Source organism: Chlorocebus sabaeus, chromosome 14, assembly GCF_047675955.1.
Source record: "Chlorocebus sabaeus isolate Y175 chromosome 14, mChlSab1.0.hap1, whole genome shotgun sequence".
Lineage (NCBI taxonomy): Eukaryota > Metazoa > Chordata > Mammalia > Primates > Cercopithecidae > Chlorocebus > Chlorocebus sabaeus.
Genome location: NC_132917.1, coordinates 72154045 through 72178601, shown reverse-complemented (window position 1 = coordinate 72178601; position 24557 = coordinate 72154045). Strand labels below are relative to the sequence as shown.

General features: G+C 35.8%; 1 protein-coding gene across 5 annotated transcripts in view; it reads left to right on the top strand.

Moving 5' to 3' along the window:
* EXOC6B (exocyst complex component 6B) overlaps positions 1-24557 on the top strand; it is a 703452-nt gene that overhangs the window by 514701 nt on the left and 164194 nt on the right. For all 5 annotated transcript variants that reach the window (XM_007970248.3, XM_073023072.1, XM_007970245.3 and 2 more), the window contains one exon: positions 17744-17817. In XM_007970248.3, coding sequence (XP_007968439.1) covers positions 17744-17817 — 74 coding nt within the window. The remainder of the gene's footprint in view (positions 1-17743; positions 17818-24557) is intronic.

The window sequence follows — 24557 nt, the reverse complement described above, 5'->3', positions numbered from 1 at the left end:
TAACACCTTATACATCTCAAAAAAAATTGATTACAGTCCTAACTTTTATAAGACTTTTTTTTTTAAGTAAGACATTTTTAAAAGTATGCCTTTGCATCATTACTCACTCCAGCATGCCAGCGTTTAACAGATTCTGATTTGGATTATGCTGTTTTAATTAAATCATATGTTTAATCTACTTTTAGTATTACAAGTATTAACATTTGTCCTCTTTCTTTCTCTTTAATCTATTTGCATTTATGTGCATGAAAGAAAGAAAAGGAGAGAGAGAAAAAAACCCAAATATCACCTTAGCATTCTCAATTGCATATTTCTGAGATTGAAATTTAGAAAAACTGAAGAAAATATCATTGCCAACACTTCCATTTAGAAAACCTGAAGTTCCAAAAGCTAGTAAGTCAATGTATAGACTTTTTAAAGCCTTGCCTTTAATGTTCTATGCTGGTAGCTGACTCTATTTTCCTTCTATTTTCTACTCCTTTTCTGGAAGGAGCAGATGGTATGGTAGGATCAATAGTGGGATAATGTACATTTGGATGGGTGAATTGAGGCCTGTGTTTTTGTTTTTGTTTAACCACTAATAGCTATGAATTTGTGCAACTCAGCTAATCCCTTTCATAATTTTTTCAGTAATTTGTTATATGTAAATGGGTTGCACTAAAATCCCCAATTGGACTAGATGACTAGGTGTTACCCATTCAAGTGTGATGAAGTTGGTTAGGAAGTGTGTTCTGAAAGGCAGTAGTATGTACAAATTGTGAGAGAAAATAAAGAGCATACTAAAGAGTTATCTTAAATTAGAGAACTAAAACTAGTTCATTTTGACTAGAGAATAGGATGAAATGAAGTGGGGTAGTCATAAGGAATTCATGGAAAGATAAGTTATTGTTAGATCTTGCAAGATGTATTAAGAAGCATATACTTTATTCTAAGAATACTGAGAGCTGTTTATGTTTTAGGTATGAGAGTGTCATGATCATTTCTACTTTGGAAAAATAATTATAGCAACAGTGTAATAAATCCATAGGAGAGAGGCCAAGACTAGATGTAGAAACCAGTTATAAGTAGGGTTGCCAGATAAAAAACAGGATGCCTGATTAAATTTAAAGTTCAGGGGAAAAAATGAATTTCAGGTAAACAAATTACTTTACAGTATAAACATGTCCCAAATATTACAGGTTATATGTAAATGGCCTAAGGACATAAAAAGTGTTGCTTTAGTAAGAAGGAAGCCAAAGAAAGAGTAGTTTTAGTGGAAGTAGGGTGGTGGAAACCAGATTGCAGAGTTGAGGAATGAATGGAAGATAAAGATGGTGAGTCAGTGTTTGTAAACAAGTCTTTCAGAAATTGATTTGAAAGGGAAGAAACAAGGTATTTATTTCACTTCCTCTGAGAAGTTCAGTGGTCACTTTTCTTATGTCGCTATTGTTAAGCCAAATGACTATGAACTGTTTAATTGTAAATAACACCAAACATATAATGGGACCACAAATAAAGAGAAATTATTTTTAATTTGTTTTCTTTGTAGGCATCAGTAAAATTTTCCTAATAAACTTTTTCTTCTTTCTGTCATTCTCTCCCCTTTCATTCTGAATGATGTACCTTTCTGGAGAATTTCAGGTCTGCTCACTTTTTTACCAAATCCAGCTGTCAGACTGCTTGAGGCCTGCCCTTCCCCTCTGACTCACTGGAATCTCTTTCTCAGCTGTCTGCCCGTCAATGGATGGAAACAAGGTGTAGCATGATCCCCTGCCCAGACAATTAACCAGGGGAAAGGGTGAGGTTCTTGACTCTCCCCTACAAAAGCATTTGTGAGGGCTTTTTCAACAAGGAATGTTTTAAAGACAGGGCTGCTTTTAATACTTGAAATGCTCATTTATGCTCTATACTTACTGGCACTTAAGATATTCCTTAAAAAGCACCAGTCTATCATGGAAAGAAGTTGCTTATGTACCTTGAGAAAAAGTTCATTTCCTTTTCCTCAAACTAATCTAAATTCCCTTTAAACACCAATCTCCTTCTCTCAGCAGTACCTAAGAGTTCAAATGCCTAATGCTTCCTTTAGAGCTCCTGTTGTGTCTGAAGTCAAATCTTTGACGCCTTACCTAATAACTACCAGCTTAAGGTCTCAGGTTTCATTGGCAGAGATTCTCTTCTCCTTTTTATTTTTAAAAATTTGTTTGTTTTAGGAAAAGAGAAAAGGGAAAACACCACATCAAACTGAGCTCTTAGTCCCAAGTTTATATTCTCTAATAAGATGGATCCTAAGTCTTAGCTCTTGACCTCTGAGAATAAATTCATTAGCCTTTATAAGCAGAATGACAGACTGTTTGTTATCTATGTTAATATTGATCTAATTGCATAAATTTAGCCTGGATGTTAGATCATTGTTTTAATACTTTACATTAAAATTCTATATTGGGGGTAAAAATTATCAGCTAATCCTAGAACAATTCCATGAAGCAAAGAAGGAAAACTAGACAATATAGAAAATGTTAACTTCTTCCAGGAAAGGTATGCATAATGTTTTACTATGCCATTATCAAAAATGGTCGCTAATGAAGTCTAACGAAGACTTTTTTAATATAATATATTTAATTTTTCAATTCATTGAAGAGGTGGCCATGTAGATAAAAATGCATGTTGTTGTTTTATTGCATCCAAGGCCAATAGTTTTCACAATTACTTTTGCTGGGACATATTTGGCTATAACCTAGTTATTAAAATGGACCCCATATCAAGTTGTACTGCCCTTAATCTGGATGGGACTTTATGTTCTGACCACAATTCCCTGACACCAACTGCGTATCCTACAATTCAATCTAACTGTAACTTCCCAGAGTTAGCAGAGACCCCACAAACAGGGGGGTCAGTCCGACAAGACTGCCCCACCTCAGACTCCAGTTGCAAGTCTCCGGTGTCCTCAGGCCACCTGCACTTCTGCCTAGCCAGCCACAGACTAAGACTTGCCACAATCCCTTCAGTTTCAATAATTTGCTAGAACAACACACAGAACTCACTGAAAGCTGTGTACTTACAATTATAGTTTTATTATAAAGGATACAACTTAGGAACAACCAAATGAAAGAGACACATAGGGCTTGACTGAGGTGGGGAGTATAGCAATCATCCATGTCCTCTCCTCATGGAATCTGAGTGTGTCTCCCTCTCAACTTATCAGTGTTTTCATCAGTCAGGAAACCACACTGTGTTTTAGTGTCCAGAGTTTTTATATGGGGTTTTATTGCATAGGCAAGATTGATTAAATCATTAGTTACATGATTGAGCTCAATCTCCAGTACTTCTCGCGTCCTGGAGGTCAGGGATGGAGCTCAAAGCTCCAACTGTTCAATTCCATAATTGGTCTTTATGGTATGGCCAGCCCCTCCCTTCAGATTCTCTAAGGCCCCGCCATCAGTTACCTCATTAACATAAACTCAGATATTGCCTAAAGGAGCTCATTATAAATAGCAAAAGGTATTCCATCACTCAGGAAACTCCATGAGTTTTTGAAGCTCTATGCCAGGATCCAGGGACAAAGATCAGATATATTCCTTATTATATCACCGACCTCAAGAGTATATTCAATTCAGTCCCATAGCTTTAAACAAGTGAAATATTATTATCTTCATTTTACAGCTGAGACATCTGGCACTGAGAACTTAAATGTTTGTCCTAGGGTCACATAGCTAATAAATTCTAAAAGGGCTAGAATCCCCATTATCTCAGCCAATGATATGTTCATTTTCTGTGGACATTAATTTGGAGTATGAGACTAAGTTTTGCTAGCAGATTGTAAGACCATATATGAAATATATATGAGAGAAACGTTATCTCTTTTCAGTTTGGAATGGGTCACACTGACTTTTAAAAAAAAATGTAGCTCTTTTAACCTAAGAAACGTCCCATGTGGAACCTACCTTTATAATTTTCTCACTCTCAGCATTTTTTGTAACGTATGCCATACCTCCACCTTGCTCAAGAGTCCTGAACATTAGTCTTAATATTTTTCTTGTTAACGATCAGCATTTATTTTATGTTGTACACTTATAAAACAATTTGCAGTATTTGCAGTTGTTGCTCAAGTTTGCTACTGTCATCATTGGCTGGGGAAACTGAGGCAGAGAGTTTTGTCCTGAAACTTACATGCTGATCAACTGTCATCATTTTAAAAACGTTATATCCTACACTTTCCAAGTGATTTGTGACCACTTTCAACACGATAAATTTGAAAAATGAATAAATTAGATATAAGAAAGCAAAAATGAGATGAAGGCAAGAATACAAGTAAAGGATTTGTAAAGACATAATAAAAATGTACTGACAAGCATGTTGAAGCATATACAAAATATATAGCTCTCTCATTATCTAAGAGGGCAACATTTTTTAAGTTCCAAATACTAAGAGAATTTTCTCATAATGGGAACTGAACAAAAGTCCTATGACCTGAATATTTATGTTCCCCCAAAATTCATATGTTGAAATCCTAAACTTCAAGGCAACCATATTAGGAGGTGGGGCCTTTAGGTTAGGTCATGAGGACAGAGACCTTGTAAATAGGATTAGTGCCCTTACAAAAGTGACCCCAGAGAGATCCCTTACACCTTCTACTTGTGAGCCTACAATAAGTAGGTGTTATCTATAAACCAGAACACAGGCCCGATTAGACACTGAATCTGTAGGTGCCTTGATCTTAGAGTTCCCATCCTAGAACTGTGAGAAATAAATTTCTGTTTTTTATAAGCTCCCCACTGTATGGTATTTTATTATAACAGCCTGAATAGACTAACATAAGAGGCCATAGTGTAGTATCATGGACATTTGCTTCAATTCCAATTTCATAGCCAATATAAAAATAGAATTCATATTGCTACGGGTTTTGGCAGTGCCCTTTCCTTGTCATTCCAAAATCTTAAGTCATTCTTTACATACTTCATTTTGGTTTCCATTTGTTATAATCAATGTCATCTAGAGCTACGATGTTCAGTACTATTGCTACCAGCCACAAAAGGCTGTTGCGCACTTAAATTGTGGGTAGTCAGAAAATGACACATGCTGTAAGTATAAAGTTCATACCAGATTTTGAAAAAATACAAAATATCTCAATAATTTTGAAAATATTAATTTCATGTTGAAATTATATTTTTGATATATTGAGTTAAACAAAATATATTCTTAATTTTAAAATTAATTTTACTTGTTTCTTTTTGTAATGTGTCTTCTAGAAATCTAAAAATTACTCATGTTGTTTACATTTCTATTTAGACAGTGCTTTTCTAGAGAATTGATTTTCACTGTTCTGTTAAATGTCCTACAGAATGCTTTCTCAATGTAAAATTTCAGATAGCCATAGCTTCGGATATATGTTCATGTGGCAGAATAATCAGTGCTGAACGAACACATGGATAAAATTAAGTTCTTAAAAGCATAGTAAAAATATCAAGGATATAAAGTTACTGCTTTGGAACACCAGTCTTTCTCATCTCTCAGGAAGCCCACCCCTTTCATGGCAGATCTTCATCTTTCCTAGAGATTATGCACAGAAGCACTGCTGATTGCCAACGGGAGAGGCCTTATTTTAAAAGATATATGGTGAAATTGACCTTTATTTTGAAAAATTGTGAAGCATTTGGGAACTGTGGAGGAAAATTGTGACTTTACATAGATCTATGTATTTTAATGAAAAGAATATTTTATATGTATACAAAGGAATGTGAAAAGTGAGTATTTGTTTTTGATATTCTAGAGTGGGAGTTGCATATTGAAATAATAGATTTAAAGGGATTAGATTGTAACTAGTTCACTGACTTAACTTTTTTGACCTTTTAAAATCTATTAATACAAAAGTCTTCAGCAATTACAAATACTCCTTTCATCTTGGGATCCTCAGATTGTAGGTTGAAATCCTAGAACATCTTTGTTATCCTTGGCTATTATTTGTCTATGGAAGACTAAGGGAAAATCCAATGCCATATAGCCTGCTATTGTTCTGCCATTTGTTATATTCTTTACTTTCTTTAACTCTTCCTCCTTTATAAGGAACCACACATTGAAAAACTTACTCATTTAATTCAGTGAATATAGCTAAAATAGTCGTATCCATCATTTAGAATATTTCCTTAGATGAAAAGCGGTACTTCATGGACTCCATGAACTGCCCATGGACTCCGTGAACTGGTAGAAAATGATAATCATCTCTGTTTTTTTGAATTTTGAAATGAAATTGTTTTTTAGTTTACTTTTTGAGATTCAACCCACTAATTTCCTTATTTACTGATTATTCTTATATGTTAGGCAAGACATAGAAATAAGCGTCTCCAGTTTTCTAGGTTTATTCCTCTTAAAATAATGCCTCTCTCCAGGTAAATGTATGTTGTCATTGACATTAGTCACTCACTGCAAGTGCCTATATCCTCATTTCTTCTCAATGCACATGGTACAGCCAGATGGAGATTGATCTGCCTGTTTATTTAGCAGCAGCAGGAAGGACTCTTTGTGCTTGTGGCTATCTTCTCATTTATGGGAGATTAATTCCTTATTTAATTAAAAAGCCATGTCTGTCTGTCTTAGTTCTCAATTGTAAGAAGATAGGAGAATGGAACTTTAGAGAAAATTTATAAATACATTTGGAGTACTGGTTCGGCATTTGCTATTAGACTTCATTATTATCAATTTTAATCACATTTCCTACTAAAAAAAAACCTTTGAGAATATGTTAAAGTTAGCCTTCACTTTCCTCTGCCATTTTTATACATAATTTTTTTTAGCAGACTGTACTTTTTAGAACAGTTTTAGGTTTCCAGCAAAATTGGGTGGAAAGTACAGAGTTCTAATATACTCCCTGCTCTACCACATGTATAGCTTCCTCCACATCAACACCCTGCACAAGAGTGGCACATTTGTTATAATCAGTGAACCTACATTGACACATCCTTGTTACCCAAAGTCTGTAGTTTACATTAGGGTTCACTCTTTATGTTGTACATTCTAATGGGTTTGGACAAATGTATAGTAACAGTATAGTAACATGAATCTGCCACTGTAATTTTATAGAGAATAGTTTCATTGTCCTAAAAAATCCTCTGTTTTGCACCTATTCATCCCTTCCTTTCTTCTGTCCCCTAGCAAGCCCTGATCCTTTACTATTTCCATAATTTTCCCTTATCTAGAATGTCATATAGTTGGAATCATACAATATGTAGCCTTTTTTATTGGCTTCTGTCATTTAGTAATATGCATTTTAGGTTCTTTTATGTTTTTTTCATAGCTTGATAGCCCATTTCTTTTTAGTACTAAATAATATTCCCTTTTCTGGAAATAACATCGTTTATTTATCCATTCACCTACTAAAGGACATCTTGGTTGCTTTCAGATTTGGGAATTATAAATACAGCTGCTCTAAACATCCATTCCCAGATTCCGATGTGGACATAAGTTTTCAACTCATTTGAGTAATACCAAGCAATGCAATTACTGGGTTGACAATAAGAGTATGTTTAGGAGAAATAGGAAGTACCAGGAATCAGTTTTTCCACCTAAGCAATAATTACCCTGGCAGAATTTATCTGATGTAACTATTTTGGAACTGCAGAGTCTATAAAACGCTTGCAACTTCCAGGGGAAGGCTTGGACATTAAAGTGTGGTTAACTTTAATCAATTTTATTTCTTAGTACACTAATAGCTACCCATCCGCAACCCCAATCCCATGGCAGGCAATTGTGCATGTGTTCCCAAAGCAGCTTACACACAACTTGTGGCAGCCAGAGTGGGCAAAATGACCTTGTCCTCCAAATATTGGGTAATTGTCTTCTGATTGCTGAATGCTGCTTCTAATCACAGAGGTTCAGACAGAGATGGGCGATCATTGTTTTTTGTTTTCCCAGGATTGTTGTTCGCTCCTGCTCCTCTGGCTAAAGTGATGTCAGGAGATTTAAAGGGCTCATGCTTTTTTTCTCCCTACTTCTCTTCATTCTTTTTTCTTTTTCCCCATTTGGTAGCCAAACATTAAAGACTAAGACATTCGAAAGCAATTGCATAATTGGAGAAAATTAGAAACTAACTGTAGAGGTCCAGAGAAAGGCACCTGCTCAGAAAAAATGTGAGAGGACCTGAAGTTTACATATCAGGCTGATCCTTGCCATAGACATGGTCTATAACAATCAACAAAAAAATCAACAAAAACAGTAACAAAAAGCAGCAAGTCCTAGAGAAGGGGAAGGATATTTTTTCCAAAGTTGCCATATTATTAGATTCAAATGTCCAATTTTCAATTAAAAATCACAAGAAATACAAAAAAACAGGAAAGTATCACGTATTGCCCATGCAATGCAAAAAAAAAAAAAAAAAAAAATCGACAGAAACTGCTCCTGGAAACGACCTGATGGTGGATCTACTAGACAAAGACTTTAAAACAACTCTCTTAAAGATGTTCAAAGACCTAAAGAAAGATGTGAGGAAATTCATGGAAATGATGTATGAGCAAACTAGAAATAGCAATAAAGAGATACAAAACCTAAAAAGAAACAAAAAAGAAATTTTGGAGCTGAAAAGTACAATAACAAATGAAAATTGGACTAAAGGGATTCAAAGGTAGATTTGAGCAGAAACAAAAAAGAATCAATGAATGGGACGATAAGGCAATGGAGATTAATGGGTAAGGAACAGAAAGAAAAATGATAGAAAAAAGTAAACAGAACCTAAGGGACATGTGAGACCCATCAAATGGGCCAATCTAGCCATTTGGAAGTCCTCAAGGAGGAGAGAGAAATGGGTAGAAAGAATATTTCAAGAAATAATGACTGTAAAATTTTCTAAATTTCCTGAAAGATATGAATATAAACATGCCAGAAGAACTCCAATTTAAATGAACTGAAGGATCTTACAAGACTCTTTGTAAGCATTTCTGTTTTGGTGTTTACAAGACTCATTACATACAAAGGATCCTTAATAAGATTTGTAGATTTTTTTATTACAAACTTTGGAGGCCAGATGCAGTAGGTCAATATATCCAAAGTACTAGAAAAAAAACCTATCAATATATATATTTCCAGATATGTATATGTAATTTTATACATATAATTTTATATATAATCTGTAATTTTATATACATATCTGAAAAAAATTATCCTTCAAGTGAGGGAGAAATTAAGACACTACCAGATAAATAGAAGCTAAGGAACTTCTTTCCTACTAGACCTGCCCTGCAATAAATGCCCAAGGGAATCCTACAAAGTGAAATGGAAGTACACTAGACAGTCACTTGAAGCCATGTGAATAAATGAAGATCTCAGTCAAGGTACATGCATGGGCAATTATAAAAGCTAGTATTATTATCACAATGGTTGGCAACTTATTTTTGTTTTGTTTGTTTTGAGACAGTCTCACTCTGTTACCCAGGTTGGAGTGCAGTGGCATGATCTTGGCGCACTGCAGCCTCCACCTCCTGAGTTCAAGCAATTCTTGTGCCGCAGCCTCCCAAGCAGCCGAAACTAGAGGTGTGTATCACCATGCCCGGCTAACTTTTTGTATTTTTAGTAGAGATGGGGTTTCACCATGTTGGCCAGGCTGGTCTTGAACTCCTGGCCTTGAGTCATCCACCCGCCTTGGCCTCCCAAAGTTCTGAGATTACAGAAGTAAGCCACCGTGCCCAGCCTTCTTTTTGTTTTTTATTTAAGAGAATAATACATTAGAAAAATTATTAATCTAAAATTTAGTATTTAGAAGTTAACCAAGGAGGTAAAAGATTCCCCACACTAGGCTTAATAGTATTCCATTGTGTATATACAACATTTTCTTTCTCCATTGACCATTAATGGGCACTTAAGTTGCTTTCATGGCTAATGTGAGTATGAATATAAATGCTGTAGGGAACACGGGAGGGCAGATATCTCTTTGAGATACTGATTTCATTTCCTTTGGCTATATACCCAGAAGTGGGATTACTGGATCATCATACGGTAACTATAGTTTTAATTATTTTTCTTTTCATTGTTTTTTGGTTTTGGTTTTTTTGTTGTTGTTGTTAATATTTTCAGAGACACAGTGTCTCGCTATATTGCCCAGGCTGGTCTTATCCTCAAGCAATCCTCCCACCTCAGCATTCTGAGTAGCTGGGATGACAGAAGCAACTACACCTGACTCATTTTAATATTCTGAGGAACCTTCATTCTCTTTACCAAAATGGCTGCACTTATTTACATTCCCAATAACAGTATACAAGGATTTCTTTTTTCCACACCCTCACCAGTGTTTGTTATGGCTTGTATTTTTGATGATAGCCATCCTTATAAGTTGTAGGATGGTTTATCTTATTGTGGTTTGATTTGCATTTCTGTGATGACTTGTGATTTTGAGCACTATTTCATATACCCAATAGTCATTTGTATGTCTTTTTTGGAAAAATGTCTATTTAGGTCCTTTGCTCAAGCTAAGGGCTTGTAAATTTTATCTTTTCAAGAAAGCTAACTCTTAGTTTTATTGGTCTTTTCTATTTTTTCTAGTCTCTATTTCATTTATTATGCTCTGATTTTATCATTTTCTTCCTTCTAATTTTGTGCTTAGTTTGTTCTTTTTGTAGTTCCTTGATGTGTGAAGTTAGGTTGTTGATTTGAGAACTTTTATTTTCCTTAATGTAGGTATTAATAAATATCTATAATTCTGATACCTAATAAATTCTAATAAAAATAAACTTCCCTCTTAAAATTGCTTTTTATGCATCCCATAAGTTTTGATATATTGTGTTTCTGTTTTTATTTGTCTCAATATATTTTTGTTCCCTTTTTAATTTCTTATTTGACCCATTGGTTATTTAGAAGGGTGTTGTTTAATTTCCACATATTTCTGAGTTTTTATAACTTCTTATTATTGATTTCTGGTTTTATATACCACTATGCTCAGAAAAGGTACTGAAGATGATTACAGTCATGTTAAATTTGTTAAGACATGTTTTGTGACTCAGCATATGACCTATCCTGTAGAATGTTCTCTGAGCACTTGAGAAAAATATATATTCTACTACCGTTGGGTGGAATGTTCTTATGTATTTGGTAGGTTCATTTGGTCTATAGTGTTGTTCAAATCTGATGTTTTCTTATTGCTTTTCTGTCTGGATGATCTATCCACTGTTAAAAATGTGGTATTGAAGTCCCCTGTCATCATATTGCTGTATTTCTCCTTTCTGCTCTGTTAATATTTGCTTCATGTATTAAGTGTTCCAATTTTAGGTCCATATCCTCCTGATGAATTGATTCCTTTATCATTATATCATTACCTTCTTTGTCTTTTGTGACAGATTTTTACCAAAAAGTGTGTATTTTGTCTGATATAAGACAAAACTTCTAATTATCATTACCATGGAATGTCTTTCTTCATCCTTTCATTATCAGTCTGTTGTGTCCTTAAGGCTAACACGAGTCTATTGTAGTAATGTATTACATGTTCTGGATACAAGTCCTTTGTCAGACATGATTTGTGCATATTATTCTTTTTAAAATTGTGGTAAGAACACGTATATGACATCTGCCCTCTTAAATTTTTAGGTGTACAATATACAATACAGTATTGTTCATTATAGGCACAATGTCCTACAGCCCCTTGTCTTTCTCGAAGTTGGAGATCTAGTGAGTTTCATATTTAAAATACAAAAAGGCAAAGAATAATTTACATCATACAGTCTTACCCTAGATAATTAATGGTATCTATTTTGTATGATTACATGTCCATACAAGCACACTTAGACAAGTATACTCAGATGAATCTCCAAGGAGCTTTTCCCTTCCACCTCCACCTCCTCCTCCTTTTCTCTCTCCTTGACATTGTTCTCCCTTTGTTCTTACTTCCTTATCTTCTGGCCGTCCTGTCTCTGACCAGTAGGATCTGAATTGGATTCCCTATGGAGTACATCAACTCCTTTCTGTAATTAGCTTAGTGGAACCACTGTGATGTGATGCAAGAAGGCTTGGCTTCCCTAGACACTTCATAGTCTAGCATACCCTTCATCTGTTGCTCCAGGGAGCTAGATACCAGGAAACCATTATGTTAATACAGCAACAACAGCTCTTATTTTTTCATTCCCACGAAAAAAACACATGTGACCTAACATGATCTTAAGCTATAAACAAGTAGCTAGTATAGCTTAGGCTTTTATGCTTTTTTCCCCTAATTCTCTGGCATTTTGGCCAAAACCAAATCCCTAATCCATTCAGCAAGAGCAGGTGATGCTATCGTGTCCATTGTCTAAACTGGAAGTTTACTGGAAACAATAGTATACTGATGTTATCTAGGAACCTCTTGTTAACATTTTGCAGATTGTCTTTCCACCTTCCTCCTATTTGAACAAGTTATTTTTTCTCCCAAAATTGCTATTTTACATACTTGCCAGACATTGTGCTAGTTTTGCTTTTCTGAAATACATTTTACCTTGTTCATCTTACTTTGAAAACTCTTCTTGTTCTATGGCATTTTGCAAAGATTTAGAAAAATTAACTTTATATTTTTTCTCACAGCCTTCTTTTGATAAACTCCCAAATGTCCTATCTACATATATAGATTATAGACTAATGCAGTTATTTTGACTTCTCAAGGCCCCTCCTAACTCTCACTCTACCATTTTATTCTAATTTAGTATTCTGTGCTCTTTTATATATGTTGCTTTCTTCAGCCAAGTGTGAATGTACCAAATTAAAGTTAATTTGTTTCTTTCCCCTTGACTAAGTGACAGAATTTGTTAATTTTAAGATCGGCCTACAAGAAGTCTAGAAAGCATTTTGAAATGGGTGGAATCCTTCCTTTTCTCCTTCTGGTAACTTCATTATAATGTGAAGATTATTAGAAATATAAAATTATAGCATATTTTTGAAAAATTGATAGTTTTTAAAAATGACTACCATATCTCATAGATTTTTGTGTGTATGAGAATATGAAGAGTTAGATATTTGGCAAGTAAAGTATATTAGTGATTTTCTTTCTCCTCTGATTCATTTACTGACAATATGCCTTCTTTCCTGCAATTTTGTATACCTCTTTTTAACTTTTTAAGTGAAAATATTTCCTTTATAAATTTCAAATGAATTGGCAGTTTCCTCATTGAAAGATTTTGCACATTTGCAAATGGTATCTTGGAGTCAGTTTCTGATATCAGCTTTGATTCTGTGAGTTTCTACCATGCATGATTGAACAGGAGCAGGGCAGAACTACTGGGAAGAGCCAAGCTTTCTTGGAGAATGGGTTGGTACCTGTTGGAGGCTCTTCTATCTTGAACAAGTTTCCCAAGAAGAAGCCATCTTGCTAGTCTCATTGAACTTTGATTCAGTCTCTCAGTAACATGAATTGGTCAAAGGTAGGGTTTGGTTCTGCGTTGAGTGGAGCAAGTACCTTGATTTCCTTGCCAGTGCTTCAGAATCTCTGGTACTGGCTTGGATCACTTAGATACTGAAAACCTACTAAAAATTCTGGATTGCAAGATAAGTCCAGAAAGGGAATTTCCATTGTGACCTATGTATCCGTTGGTTTCACTTGGCCAATATTGCATGTATTTCTCTTTCTTATTATGTCAGAGAAGGACAATTTTAATTAAAAGCTCTAAAGAGAGGCTTCTTGTGTGTACATATAATCAATTTGAGGATGCATCAGCATATTACAAGAGACTGGGAACCTCTTGCCCCTCTCTCATGTGGTAGTTTTCCTCTTCTTTCTATCAAGTAGCATCTGAGAATTTGGGTTTACAGACTGATCCTAGTTGCCAGTAATGCTAAATCTTGAACAAATTATATTTCTTGTTACTAGGGAAAGTACTGCAATATGAGCTCCACTACATAATGTGTATGTATTTGTGTGTGTTCTTCCATTTCCTTCTCTCAGGTTATAAAAGTGTTCTGTATTTCTTTTTAAAGTTTATAAAATATGAAAAAGAAAAACAAACCCTCATAACCTTCCTCTCTGTAGCAGCCTAGGGTAACATTATGACGTGAGTGCTTACTATCATGTTTTCTATGCACATTATATTTTATATAGTTGAAATTAGAGTGTATACAAATTCTCCTTTATTTTAAAAAATATTCGCACTTTCTAATGCTATTAACATTTTTAATATATTTTAAAAGTTAATCATATTTCTGAGGGTATATTGAGTCACAAAGTTACAAAATACCTATTTTATACATTTATTAAATTTTTAAAAAATACTAATGAAAATTACTATGCTGTAGCTAGAACACTAGTAGTTAATAATATCAATTTCCTTTAAAGGAAGTAATTAAATAGTGCCTATAAATAAATTAGCAATGCCAACTCACTAATTCATCACTGAGCCATCGCTGAATTTTTTTCTTATGTTTTGTCCTTGATATAGAACAGTGTTTCTTAACCTTTTTTGAGCTACCAACCCTCTGAGAATTCAGTGTAAGCTATGAACCTTCTTTGCAGAGAAATTCATATTTACACTAAAAAACTAATTATAATGATACTCAATTATGATATGCTAGGCACTCTGCCAACTGCTTCACATGTGTTATTCTGTTTAATCCTCATAGCAGCACTATAAGGAATGTTCTATTATCCTTATTTTTTAGATAAAGATACTGAAGTGTAAAGAGGTTAAGTAAATTGTGTAAGTCCATAGAGTTACTAAGTGGAAAGCTGGGATTCAAATTCTGATTTTTATTGCTCCAAAGCCCATCCCTTTAATCAATGTGCATATAATTTTAGGGAGCTCATGAATTCCTAAAGCCTGTTTATTGATACTCAGATTAAGGACCCCTTACCTATTACAATCCAGAGATTTTCATTGGCAGTGAAGAGCACATGTGACCAATGAATCTTGCTATTTGTGTAACTTATTTAATTAAAACACAATATTGGTTGAACATCTACTATTTTGAGTGGATATTTGGTTTTGTGAAATGGTCTTTATCCCTAAGGAGTTTGCTATCTATGTGAGAAGACAAGAATTATATACATAAAGCAATGAGAAAAAATACAAATATGAGGTTGAATATATACTCATTAGACATTTCCATAAGCTATATGTGAAAATTAATTTCTTTACTTTGTCATACCTGATGCAACTGTCATTCTTTGATTCCTTGATTTATAAAAGGGGCAATCAAGCCTAAAAGGTCATTATATCCTTTGGGAACCTGGAAGATTCAGTGTGTCATAAAAATGAGGTCAATAAAGTGACTCTGAGAACTAAATGCGTATCACATCCAGATTCCTAAATTGTTTCATCAGCTTAATCTATTAGCCCGAGGGAGCATGCCCAATAAGGAAATTCAAGAATGTGTAGCCTGCTTCCAAGCATTCAGACGGGTGATTCCGTTGAGTTGGACATATATAGGATGGCAGAACATCTTGATAATTGCTGCCATTTTGACACAAGTAGGGTTTGTACTGACAGAGAAGTCTTCAGATGCTTCGAGTGATACAGCATAGACTTGAGTTATGCAGTGCCAAGTGTGACAATTCATCATCCTTGGGAGAAACTATCAAGTATGGGAAGCTAATTTTAGCTGACCACCTAACAATCCAAGCAGTCAAAAAGAATAGCTGTGGCTGTAATTCAAAGAATTGCTATTAACAGGAGCATAGTATGGGAAAATTGTACATTTAACTCGAATAGCTCCTGTATACAAGGTTATCACAGATATTGGCTATTGTAGATATAAACAATGGATTATATCAAGCTTTTTATTAACATAGCCTTCATAAAATCATCATACAGTTTTAGAATTTTACTTTTTTTTTTTTTTTTTTTTTGAGACTGAGTTTGGTTCTTGTTGCCCAGGCCGGAGTGCAATGACGCGATCTCAGCTCACTGCAACCTCCGCCTCCTAGGTACAAGTGATTCTCCTGTATCAGCCTCCCAAGTAGCTCAGATTACAGGCATGTGTCACCATGCCTGGCTAATTTGTTTGTATTTAGTAGAGACGGGATTTCAACACATTAGTCAGGCTGGTCGCAAACTCCTGATCTCAGGTGATTCACTCGCCTCGGCCTCCCAAAGTGCTGGGATTATAGGCGTGGGCCACCGTGCCTGGCCAGCATTTTACTCTTTTAAAAAAGTTTTATCACTTGGGCAATATACGACAGAATTAATTTATGTATGGCATTTGAATTTTCTTACCAAAGCAAGTAGAAGCTTTAGTACTGCTAAGCATGCCATATAGTTTATCTCATTAAAATAAAAAAAGAGGCATTTTTAATTTTAAATGTCTACAGTAAGAATTGTGTATATTGTTGTTTAATACATCTGTGCTATATTTTAATTAGTTTAATAAATTGCTTTAAATTTCATTTTGTGTAATGTTCTCATAATTCCTGCAAACTAAGTCATTAGCATTATTTTTAAAAGTGGGGCAAGGGTTTTATGAAATGCTATGTCTGAGAAGCCCCCAAATGGAAAATATTTTTAAAGAACAGAAGTTCCTAACCTTGTTCACAAATTACCATTTGAATCTATCCAGCCACTAGTTGTTGGAAGTAATTTTCTAGACATATATGCAAATATCTTGATAGATTTTATTGATTCCAAAAGAAGAATATGATACCAACTCTGTATAGTTTCTTAAATTCAGTCCTGGATAGAAATATAATTTGAAGGAAAACATTCCTTTTCATATTTGCTTTGAACAGACACTTGAGTTGTTTTTGAGGTAAATAGGAGATTGGCTGTGGGCTTCATAGAAAGAATTGAAGAATAGTCTAACTGCCCAACTTTTGAATTTGGCATGTGTGTGTATGTGCATGTGTGTGTGTGTGTATAGGGAACTTAAGACCTTTTGATTTCATAATAAGCAGGGCTCAGGGACAGTAAAATTTGACATTCTTAAGTGTTACTAGTTTTTGTCCCTATATCCCTGTACAGCCATCTTCTTGTTAACGACATAGAAGCCAGAGTCATAAACTGAGCATGTACCCAAGGCGCCACTGTAAATTGCAGATAGTATTCATGTAGTCTCTTCAGGCTAAGATTAAATTGGGGTAGAGGAAGAAGAAAGAATTTTTGAGAGTGGAATGGAAGTAGAAGTCAAGGACAAAGAATACGCTAGAAGGACAGACACGTGCAAATGTTCCCTAAGTTTTGCAGTGAGATTTATTCAGATGGACCTTTTCATATCTGTAAATATTCCTTTGCTCAAAAGCCAAGCCATGGATTGGGATAGCCTCTGCTTCTGGGGTGTGTGTGTATGTGTGTGTGGGTCGGAGGGGGGAGGCGGGCAATAATGCAGTCATGAGATAATACAAATAATCAGTGAGGGAATAATTAATGATGTGGCAGGGAATATTTTTTGATAAATGCTTGGGGAATGAGGTGACAAGCGTGAAATTAGAAAATTCCTTCAGCGATCTAAAATATAAATAGCTTTCGGAACTGAAAAGAGTTTCACAGCTGAAGATTTTATTGTGTTGAGAGGAAAAACTTTTTTCTCTCCCCCACTCCCTCCTCCTTTGCAAGTTGTTTGTCCATTCACAAAACAAATACTCTGAAGCCCAGCGCAGCTCATGGGAATAAATTTCAGGTCGAATTAGTACAGTTTCCTTGCTGTCAGGATGCTGGAATTAATGGTGTTTTGATGACACGAATTTTGAAGGGCAAACAAAGAAGCTGAAGGGAGAGAGACATGACTCCTTAGAAGCTTGGTCCTCCTCTCCCCCAGCTTCTCTTGTCTTCCCTGTCATCCGTCTGCCAATCTCCCTGTCCATGGTTAGTTAAAGGCGCTTTTTATCCTCTTTTCTTTCCCACAGAGTTTGCCAGATCCGGCCCGGTGCCTGGGTTCCAGGAGGACACGCTGCAGTTGGCCTTCATCGACTTGAGACAAGTAAGTCTTTGTGTTTTTGTTTTTTGTTTTTCTTTTAAGATGTGTGACTGAAGACCATCAGGTCTTAAGGAAAAGGGGAAGGGAGGGGGATCGGCATTGGCGATTCACATTGGAGACCTAAGGGTTTTCCCTGTATTTGAGGCCACCTCTTTTATTTAGCTATCTGGGATCCTTAGCTATGGTGGAGTTAAAGGTTTTGTGGGTAAAAGGGAAGGCGGCGGTGGGAGGAGGGACCCAGAGTAGAGGGACTCAAGTGACCCTCAAGTGATGCGACCCATTGTGCTGTTGTTGGCTTTTGCAGACATAGCAAAAAGATAACTCAGCAAACCAATGCTAAGCAGGTGCACTGATGCAGAGACTGCCTGCTTGGAGAAGTTTTGTTTGTAGATAATGTGGCCAGTAGCATTTAAGAAAATGAAATATTTTACATTCTGGATTGTTGATTTGGTTTGTTGACTTTTTCCTGCTGCCTTAAGTCTTCCCGCCTCCTCCTTTGTAGAATCTGGTCAGTCATGGGTAACTAAGTGGTCGTTTTTGAAGATGATTAGAAAAGGCCTGGACCAATCATGCTAACCCTATTAAAGTAATGTGATGAAAGCTGGTACTTGGGCATACCTGAGCTTTGGCAAGCCCATTAGATAGAACCAGTCATTCTATAGGACTGTTTCTTGCAGATTGAACTGGGCGGGTTGGTAGGTCTTGGTGGTTTGGATATAGGGAACAGGGTGGGCGGGGGCCCAGTGAGGGAGAGAGTTAACTGGGCTCTGTCATCTCTTCACTCTTAAGATGGATGGGGTTGGATAGAAAGTGTGAATGAAGTAAGAATCAATGACTGATGCTTCTTTCCTATTAAAACAATCTTTTTTTTGTCTGTTTAAAAAAGGGGGCTGGCTTTGTTTCTCCTGCCATAATGATGCAGTGCCTCTTGTTTTCAGAGCTGACATAGTTTGCATTCTGAAAACTTTTAGATGCCCAGGGTATTTCTTAAAGCTGCAGGACCCCTTGTATCGGTAGTTCCTTACCACTGTGATTCGATTCATGCTGGAACAGCTTTTAACCCATAATGGATGGCCTGAGCTACCCCTGAATCCTTGTAGATGGGTGGTGTAATCTGTCATCTGATGACAATTCTGGAAAGCACTGTTAAGCAGAAAACAGAAAATTGTGTGTCTATAGACCTGCCAAAGTTTGAGGATTCAGGCTGTGTCCCAGAAACGTGTGTCAACTTAATATTTGGGGGCCAAGGTGGGGGTTCTCTTGCACATTAAGGATTCACCAGCCTGATCACAAATGGAACAATCTCTTCCCACACTTAAGACTTTCCACCTGTAGTTTTAGCAACTCAACCGAGACTTTAATCCCTTGACTGATGTAAGATTGAAAGATTGGGATTTTGGTTTAGGGTATGTGAAGTGATATCTGTTGGATTCCCTCCCACACTCCTGCTTCTTCTCAGAAACTTCTAACCCAATTGGCTTTTCTTGGAAAGCAGAAATTGAATTTCATTGGAGAAACACATCCAAGGAAAAATGTTTCCGTTCTCACTATTCATGAGAAGGAAGCATGGTTATTCTCTCCAGTTTGTGGTTTTGGTCCCTATGGAAAGGAACTAGTGTTCACAGAAAATGTTAACTAAGGGAGTAAGTTAGAAAGCACAGCCAAAATAAGGTGGATCAGAGTCGGGAATGAATGTGCAAGTACTTGTAAGCTCTCAGTGAGCCCTGTCATTTATGCTTAAGTTCCTATTTTCTATTACATTTTTCTTCCCAGAGTTGCTTTTGTAGTGTTTTAATGGTAGAAACCCAAAATCCAAAATTTTACTGGTAATGAAAGAGTATGCCTTTTTCTATTCATTCTGTCACCTAATTTCTACTTATACTTGTCTCTACTGAAACAGCTTAAAGGGATAATTTTTCTAACCTAGACTGTTTGAAAAACTTCTTTAGTTCTTGGTCTGTAGCTCATTATTAGTAGACCTCAGGTAGGTGGAGTCATTGTGAAAAAGAAGATCTCTCCACATCCTGTGCTGAAAATATTTATCTCTTTGCAGTTTGTCTTAGTCATTCTCAGAACTTATTTAAAGGAGCATCATTTTAAAAGGAGGCTTCTGAACTACAGAGATGTTCAAACTCTAAACAGAAAACCTGGGACTATGTTTTCTTAAACATTTAGGCTTCTAAAGTAGAATTTTTGAATTTTGGGATTGGAGGCTAATCTTAAAAATTATGTAGTATTACCTTTGGCTTTATACTTCAATCCCTGTACAACACCCCAGACTTTGATTGAATATCTTCCTTGAGGAGGATCCACTACCCCAAAGCAGCAAGTTCCACCTTACGACAATATGACTATTAGAAAGATATTTCTTAAGTTGGCTAAAATCTGTCTCACTTAACCTTAACCCTTTAAATCTTTATATTTTTATTTGGGCATCCCCAATTAGAGGAATGGGCTTCCTAGTCCTCATTTATTGAGCCTCCTATTTGCTAGTATTTGAGTCTTTTTCACATGTCACATTGTTACCTATTTCTCATCTAGTCCTCACAGGGTTGATTTTATGGACCAAAACTGGATACTACTCTCACCGGTCTGTGTTTTTCTTTCAGACATATTATTAAGAACACAGATTTTTCTTTCATTATATAATGACCTATCTAAACCTTTAACTGACCGCCTGAGTTATCTAGCTTAAGTGATTTAATCATTATGCCCTTAATAAGCCAAAGATAAAAATATTAAATAGGAATGGCATAAGTTAAAGGAAGAAGCTAAGGTAAGCTAAAGTTAAGGTAAATTATAGGGTACACACTCATGTAAGAAGAGGATCTGCCCCCAGTGCAGTGCAGCAAGGATATTCTTTTACTGTCATTGAGTGTATTTGACTCTCTGCTTTATATGTGTATTCTGAACGTGCTTTCATAGTCTCTTGCATTAGAGAGTTTCAGACAGTATCAATTGAATGAATAATTTTAAAATATTCAAAACATGGAATATTTGATGAAATCATCTTTGTATAGACTATAATAACAGTGTCATTTAAAAGCTATAGAATTTCATTGGGAAGCAAATTAGATGTTGATAGCAAAACTATTCATCCTTTTTCACTTGTCCTATTCTCACTTTTCTACTTCTTGGAGAAGGAGAGATGACATTTTGAATATACAAGCTTTCATGATATTTTGTTTTTGTGTAGCACTTCAGAGTTAAAGTACAAATAAGTTAAACCTCATTTGTCAGATTTCTGAGTTTGGAAAACCTACTATTAATAGTATTGTGAATTACAGAGTACAAATCAAAATCCCCTTCTTTAGCACTTTGTGTTTTCTGTCTTTGTAAGTTCATAGAAGTAGGATTGCAATATGACTTCCCATGCAAACATCAAATATATGTGTATATTTCCATCAAAATCCAAATTTGGGCTAATGCTGAATTTTGAGAAGGATAGCTTAAAGACTCATTTAATTAGCTATCTTGAAGTGGCATATAAACACCAAGTGCTGACCTTTAATGGTACATAATTGAGAATTACAATATAGGACCCATAGTAGATTCTCAGTACTTACTTTATTCTTTAAACTGTGGCATGGTTTGTGTTTTTCTTCCATGGTTAAACATTAAGTAGATAATGCCGATGAACACTAGAATTTGATTTTCATTTCAGTTTATTTTAACAAAGTCTAAGTGCCTACTTTGTACAAATCACAACCTAAGTGTTGTGGGAATACACAAAAGAATATAGTATAATCTGTGCCCTCTGGGAGCAAAGGAATGACCAGCAAATTCCTGATTCTAGTATAAGGCACACTGTGATAAGTACTACATTGAAGGATGAAGCCATTATGTATGTTTCAGTTATTTCAGTGACTTTGCTACATAATAAATTACCCCACAACATGTTGGCTTGAAACAAGAACCACGTATGAAGCTCAAATTTCTACAGATTCTCAATTTAGAGTAGTTTCAGCTGGGCTTACTCATACTTTGAGGTCTGCTGCTAGATGGGCTAGGAACTGGTTGGTCTAGGATGCCTTAGCTAGGGCTACTCCTTTCTACTCTCTCTCATCTCTCATTTACAAACAACCTAACCTAGACTTATTTACGTGGCATCTTGGCAGAGTTCCAAGAAAGCAATAGGAAATGCGCAAACTCCTTGAAGCCTATGCTTGGAACTAGCAAACCATCAGTTCTACCACATTCTTGTGGCTAGAGCCAGTCACAAGGCCAGTCCAAATTCAAGAAATGGGGACATAAACTTCAATTTACACTCTAGTTGAGCTATAAGACATATATAAACGATGCAAATGAAGAGCAAGATTGTACCTGTAAGTGCAAAAAGAGGCCATGAAGTAGAGAGGCCTGTGTGTGCCTGAGTAACTATAAAATATTTCATGGAAAAGGTGAAGAGTCGCACTGAAATTCAAGCATTGTTAAGGGAAGAAAATATGTAAAGCATAGAAAATAGCAGATTTAAGTTTTGTTTTAAAACATGGATGTTTCGAATGTTTGTTTAATTAGGATCTAGACTGTCTTTTCTCTTTTAAGTATTAGGCCGATCTCTTTAAACCCCCATTTCTTAATTTCTCATATTAGTTTTTGTTGTTCATCTTCCTCATATACCTCTTCTTTTATGTCCTATCTATTCTCCTCATTAAATGCTACTATTTGCAGGCTACCCTGAAACATTTCACATTTCTGTTATTCACATTCATTGTAAGTGCTTAACTTCCTTTGATAATAGCTTGCATTATTTATTTAATCTCTGATAGTTCACCTTCCACGTTTGGCCAAAGGCTTGAGGGTGTTCCTTTTCTTAGTAACATCCTGTTATTTTCTGTTCCTTGGCCCCAACAGTTATTTACTTCTGATATATACTTAAGTTTTTCTAAAGCTGAATGAACTAGGTTGTGACATTGCATCAGACTCGTGAATGGAGCTTGTTGGCAACGACTCTCATACAGCAAGCCATCCCAAGATATCTAGGGCTTTTTTTAGATTGAGCTGTTGATATTCCCCCTAGGCCAGTTATTCCCCAATTTCTAACCTGTATTCTAAAGTAAACACAGTGCATTTCCATTGCAGACACTTAACCTGCCTTGAAAACAACTGTAAGACCTAAGAGAAATAGTTGCATATTTCTTTGGAGATGTTGAACAAATACTGCTGCTATTCCTTTTAGAGGTATAGAGGTAAAACCTGTACCTTCGGTTAGTTAACACCTGTGAGGAAAACGAGAACAATTCAAGAACTTAACTATGTAGAACTGCCCCTCCTACTTCTCATCCTGTCATGATCCTCTTCAATAAAATTTTGATTTTCAAATCAAATTGCCCAAGTCTAGTGAATATTATGTGTTCCTGGAAGGAACATTCCCCCTTTGCTTGACTGCTATGGCTCATAGGAAAAAATCTTAACTTTAATAATTATTTGTATTTTAGCCTCAGTAGAAAACCCGTTTATATTAAAAGCTGATTGTTTTCTGATACAGCAATATACCAAAAAGACATGTAGTCCATAGGATTTATTTTTTAATGTTTTACCATAACCAGTCTAAACTATCCCCTAACTAGGAGGCTTCATAGGAGGTGGGGCTGGGGTAGGGCAGGCCCATATCTCAAAAGCCCAGAGATATCAGTCTTCTGTTTTTCATTATAACTATTAAACTATTAACAGGAAGCCATTTCCCACATGTACTTAATATTGGTGCTGAACTTGCTGAACTATAACTTGGCTTTTGGGAGGTGAACTATAGTTTTCCCAAGTGTTTACTGAGCAGTTACTGAGCAGTTAATGAAGAGAAGTGTGGGGGTAGGTAGCAGGGAAACATTTTTATGAAAGGATATTTTTGGTAGAGAAAATACAGTTGTTTGCAAACCTTCTAGTTGGGAAGTGTATGGACCAGTAATGTTGTCAGTAGAGATACTCTCCAAGTGCTCAGTTGAAATATTCTGTTGACCTTCAGATTGTATATGATCTCAAATAATAGCCTATAAAACTGGGAGCCATCTATACCGTAGTCAGAAATCAAATAACTTGATAACTCATGGAATTAGAAGACGTCATTACTATGACTGTTGTGGATAATAGGGTTAGAAGGAATGAGTTAAGCCATAAGGTACATTATCTTGGAAGAGATTATCTGTACCACTGATAGAGTAGCATGTATATATGAGGAGGGCAAGTGAGAAATGAAATCCAGGGTCATCATATCCCAAAGGCATTTGGTGGTTAGAAGAGGATATAGTAATATCAGACCACTTGCACATATCTCTTTGCAGATGCAGAGCCACTACATGTCCTGCAAACCATATTTCATATCTTGACATAGCCACAGCAAGCACTTGGATATAGATATATTCCTCCCTGAGCAGGAAATGTTCATTCATTTATTCAACGCTGTGCCTAGCCCAGGTAGTAGATAAAATGCATGAATAAAACAGGCCCCTACCTTTATGGAGCTTGCATTCTTATATAACATTCTGTTCTTCCCATAATCTCTCTTCAGGTGGCCTGGTGCTCCAAGGGTTGTCACTTTATCTATCTATCTATCTATCTATCTATCTATCTATCTATCTATCTATCTATCTGTCTATCTATATATTTTTTAATATTGGTGCCATAGTTCAGTTTTAGGAAGCAGCTATAGAGTTTTCTGGCAAGATCTCTAGTGCAAGGCCAACTTGCTGTATGCAGATACACAGACTTTCGGAAAAGATATTTTAGCTGTGGTTTAGCAGCCTGAC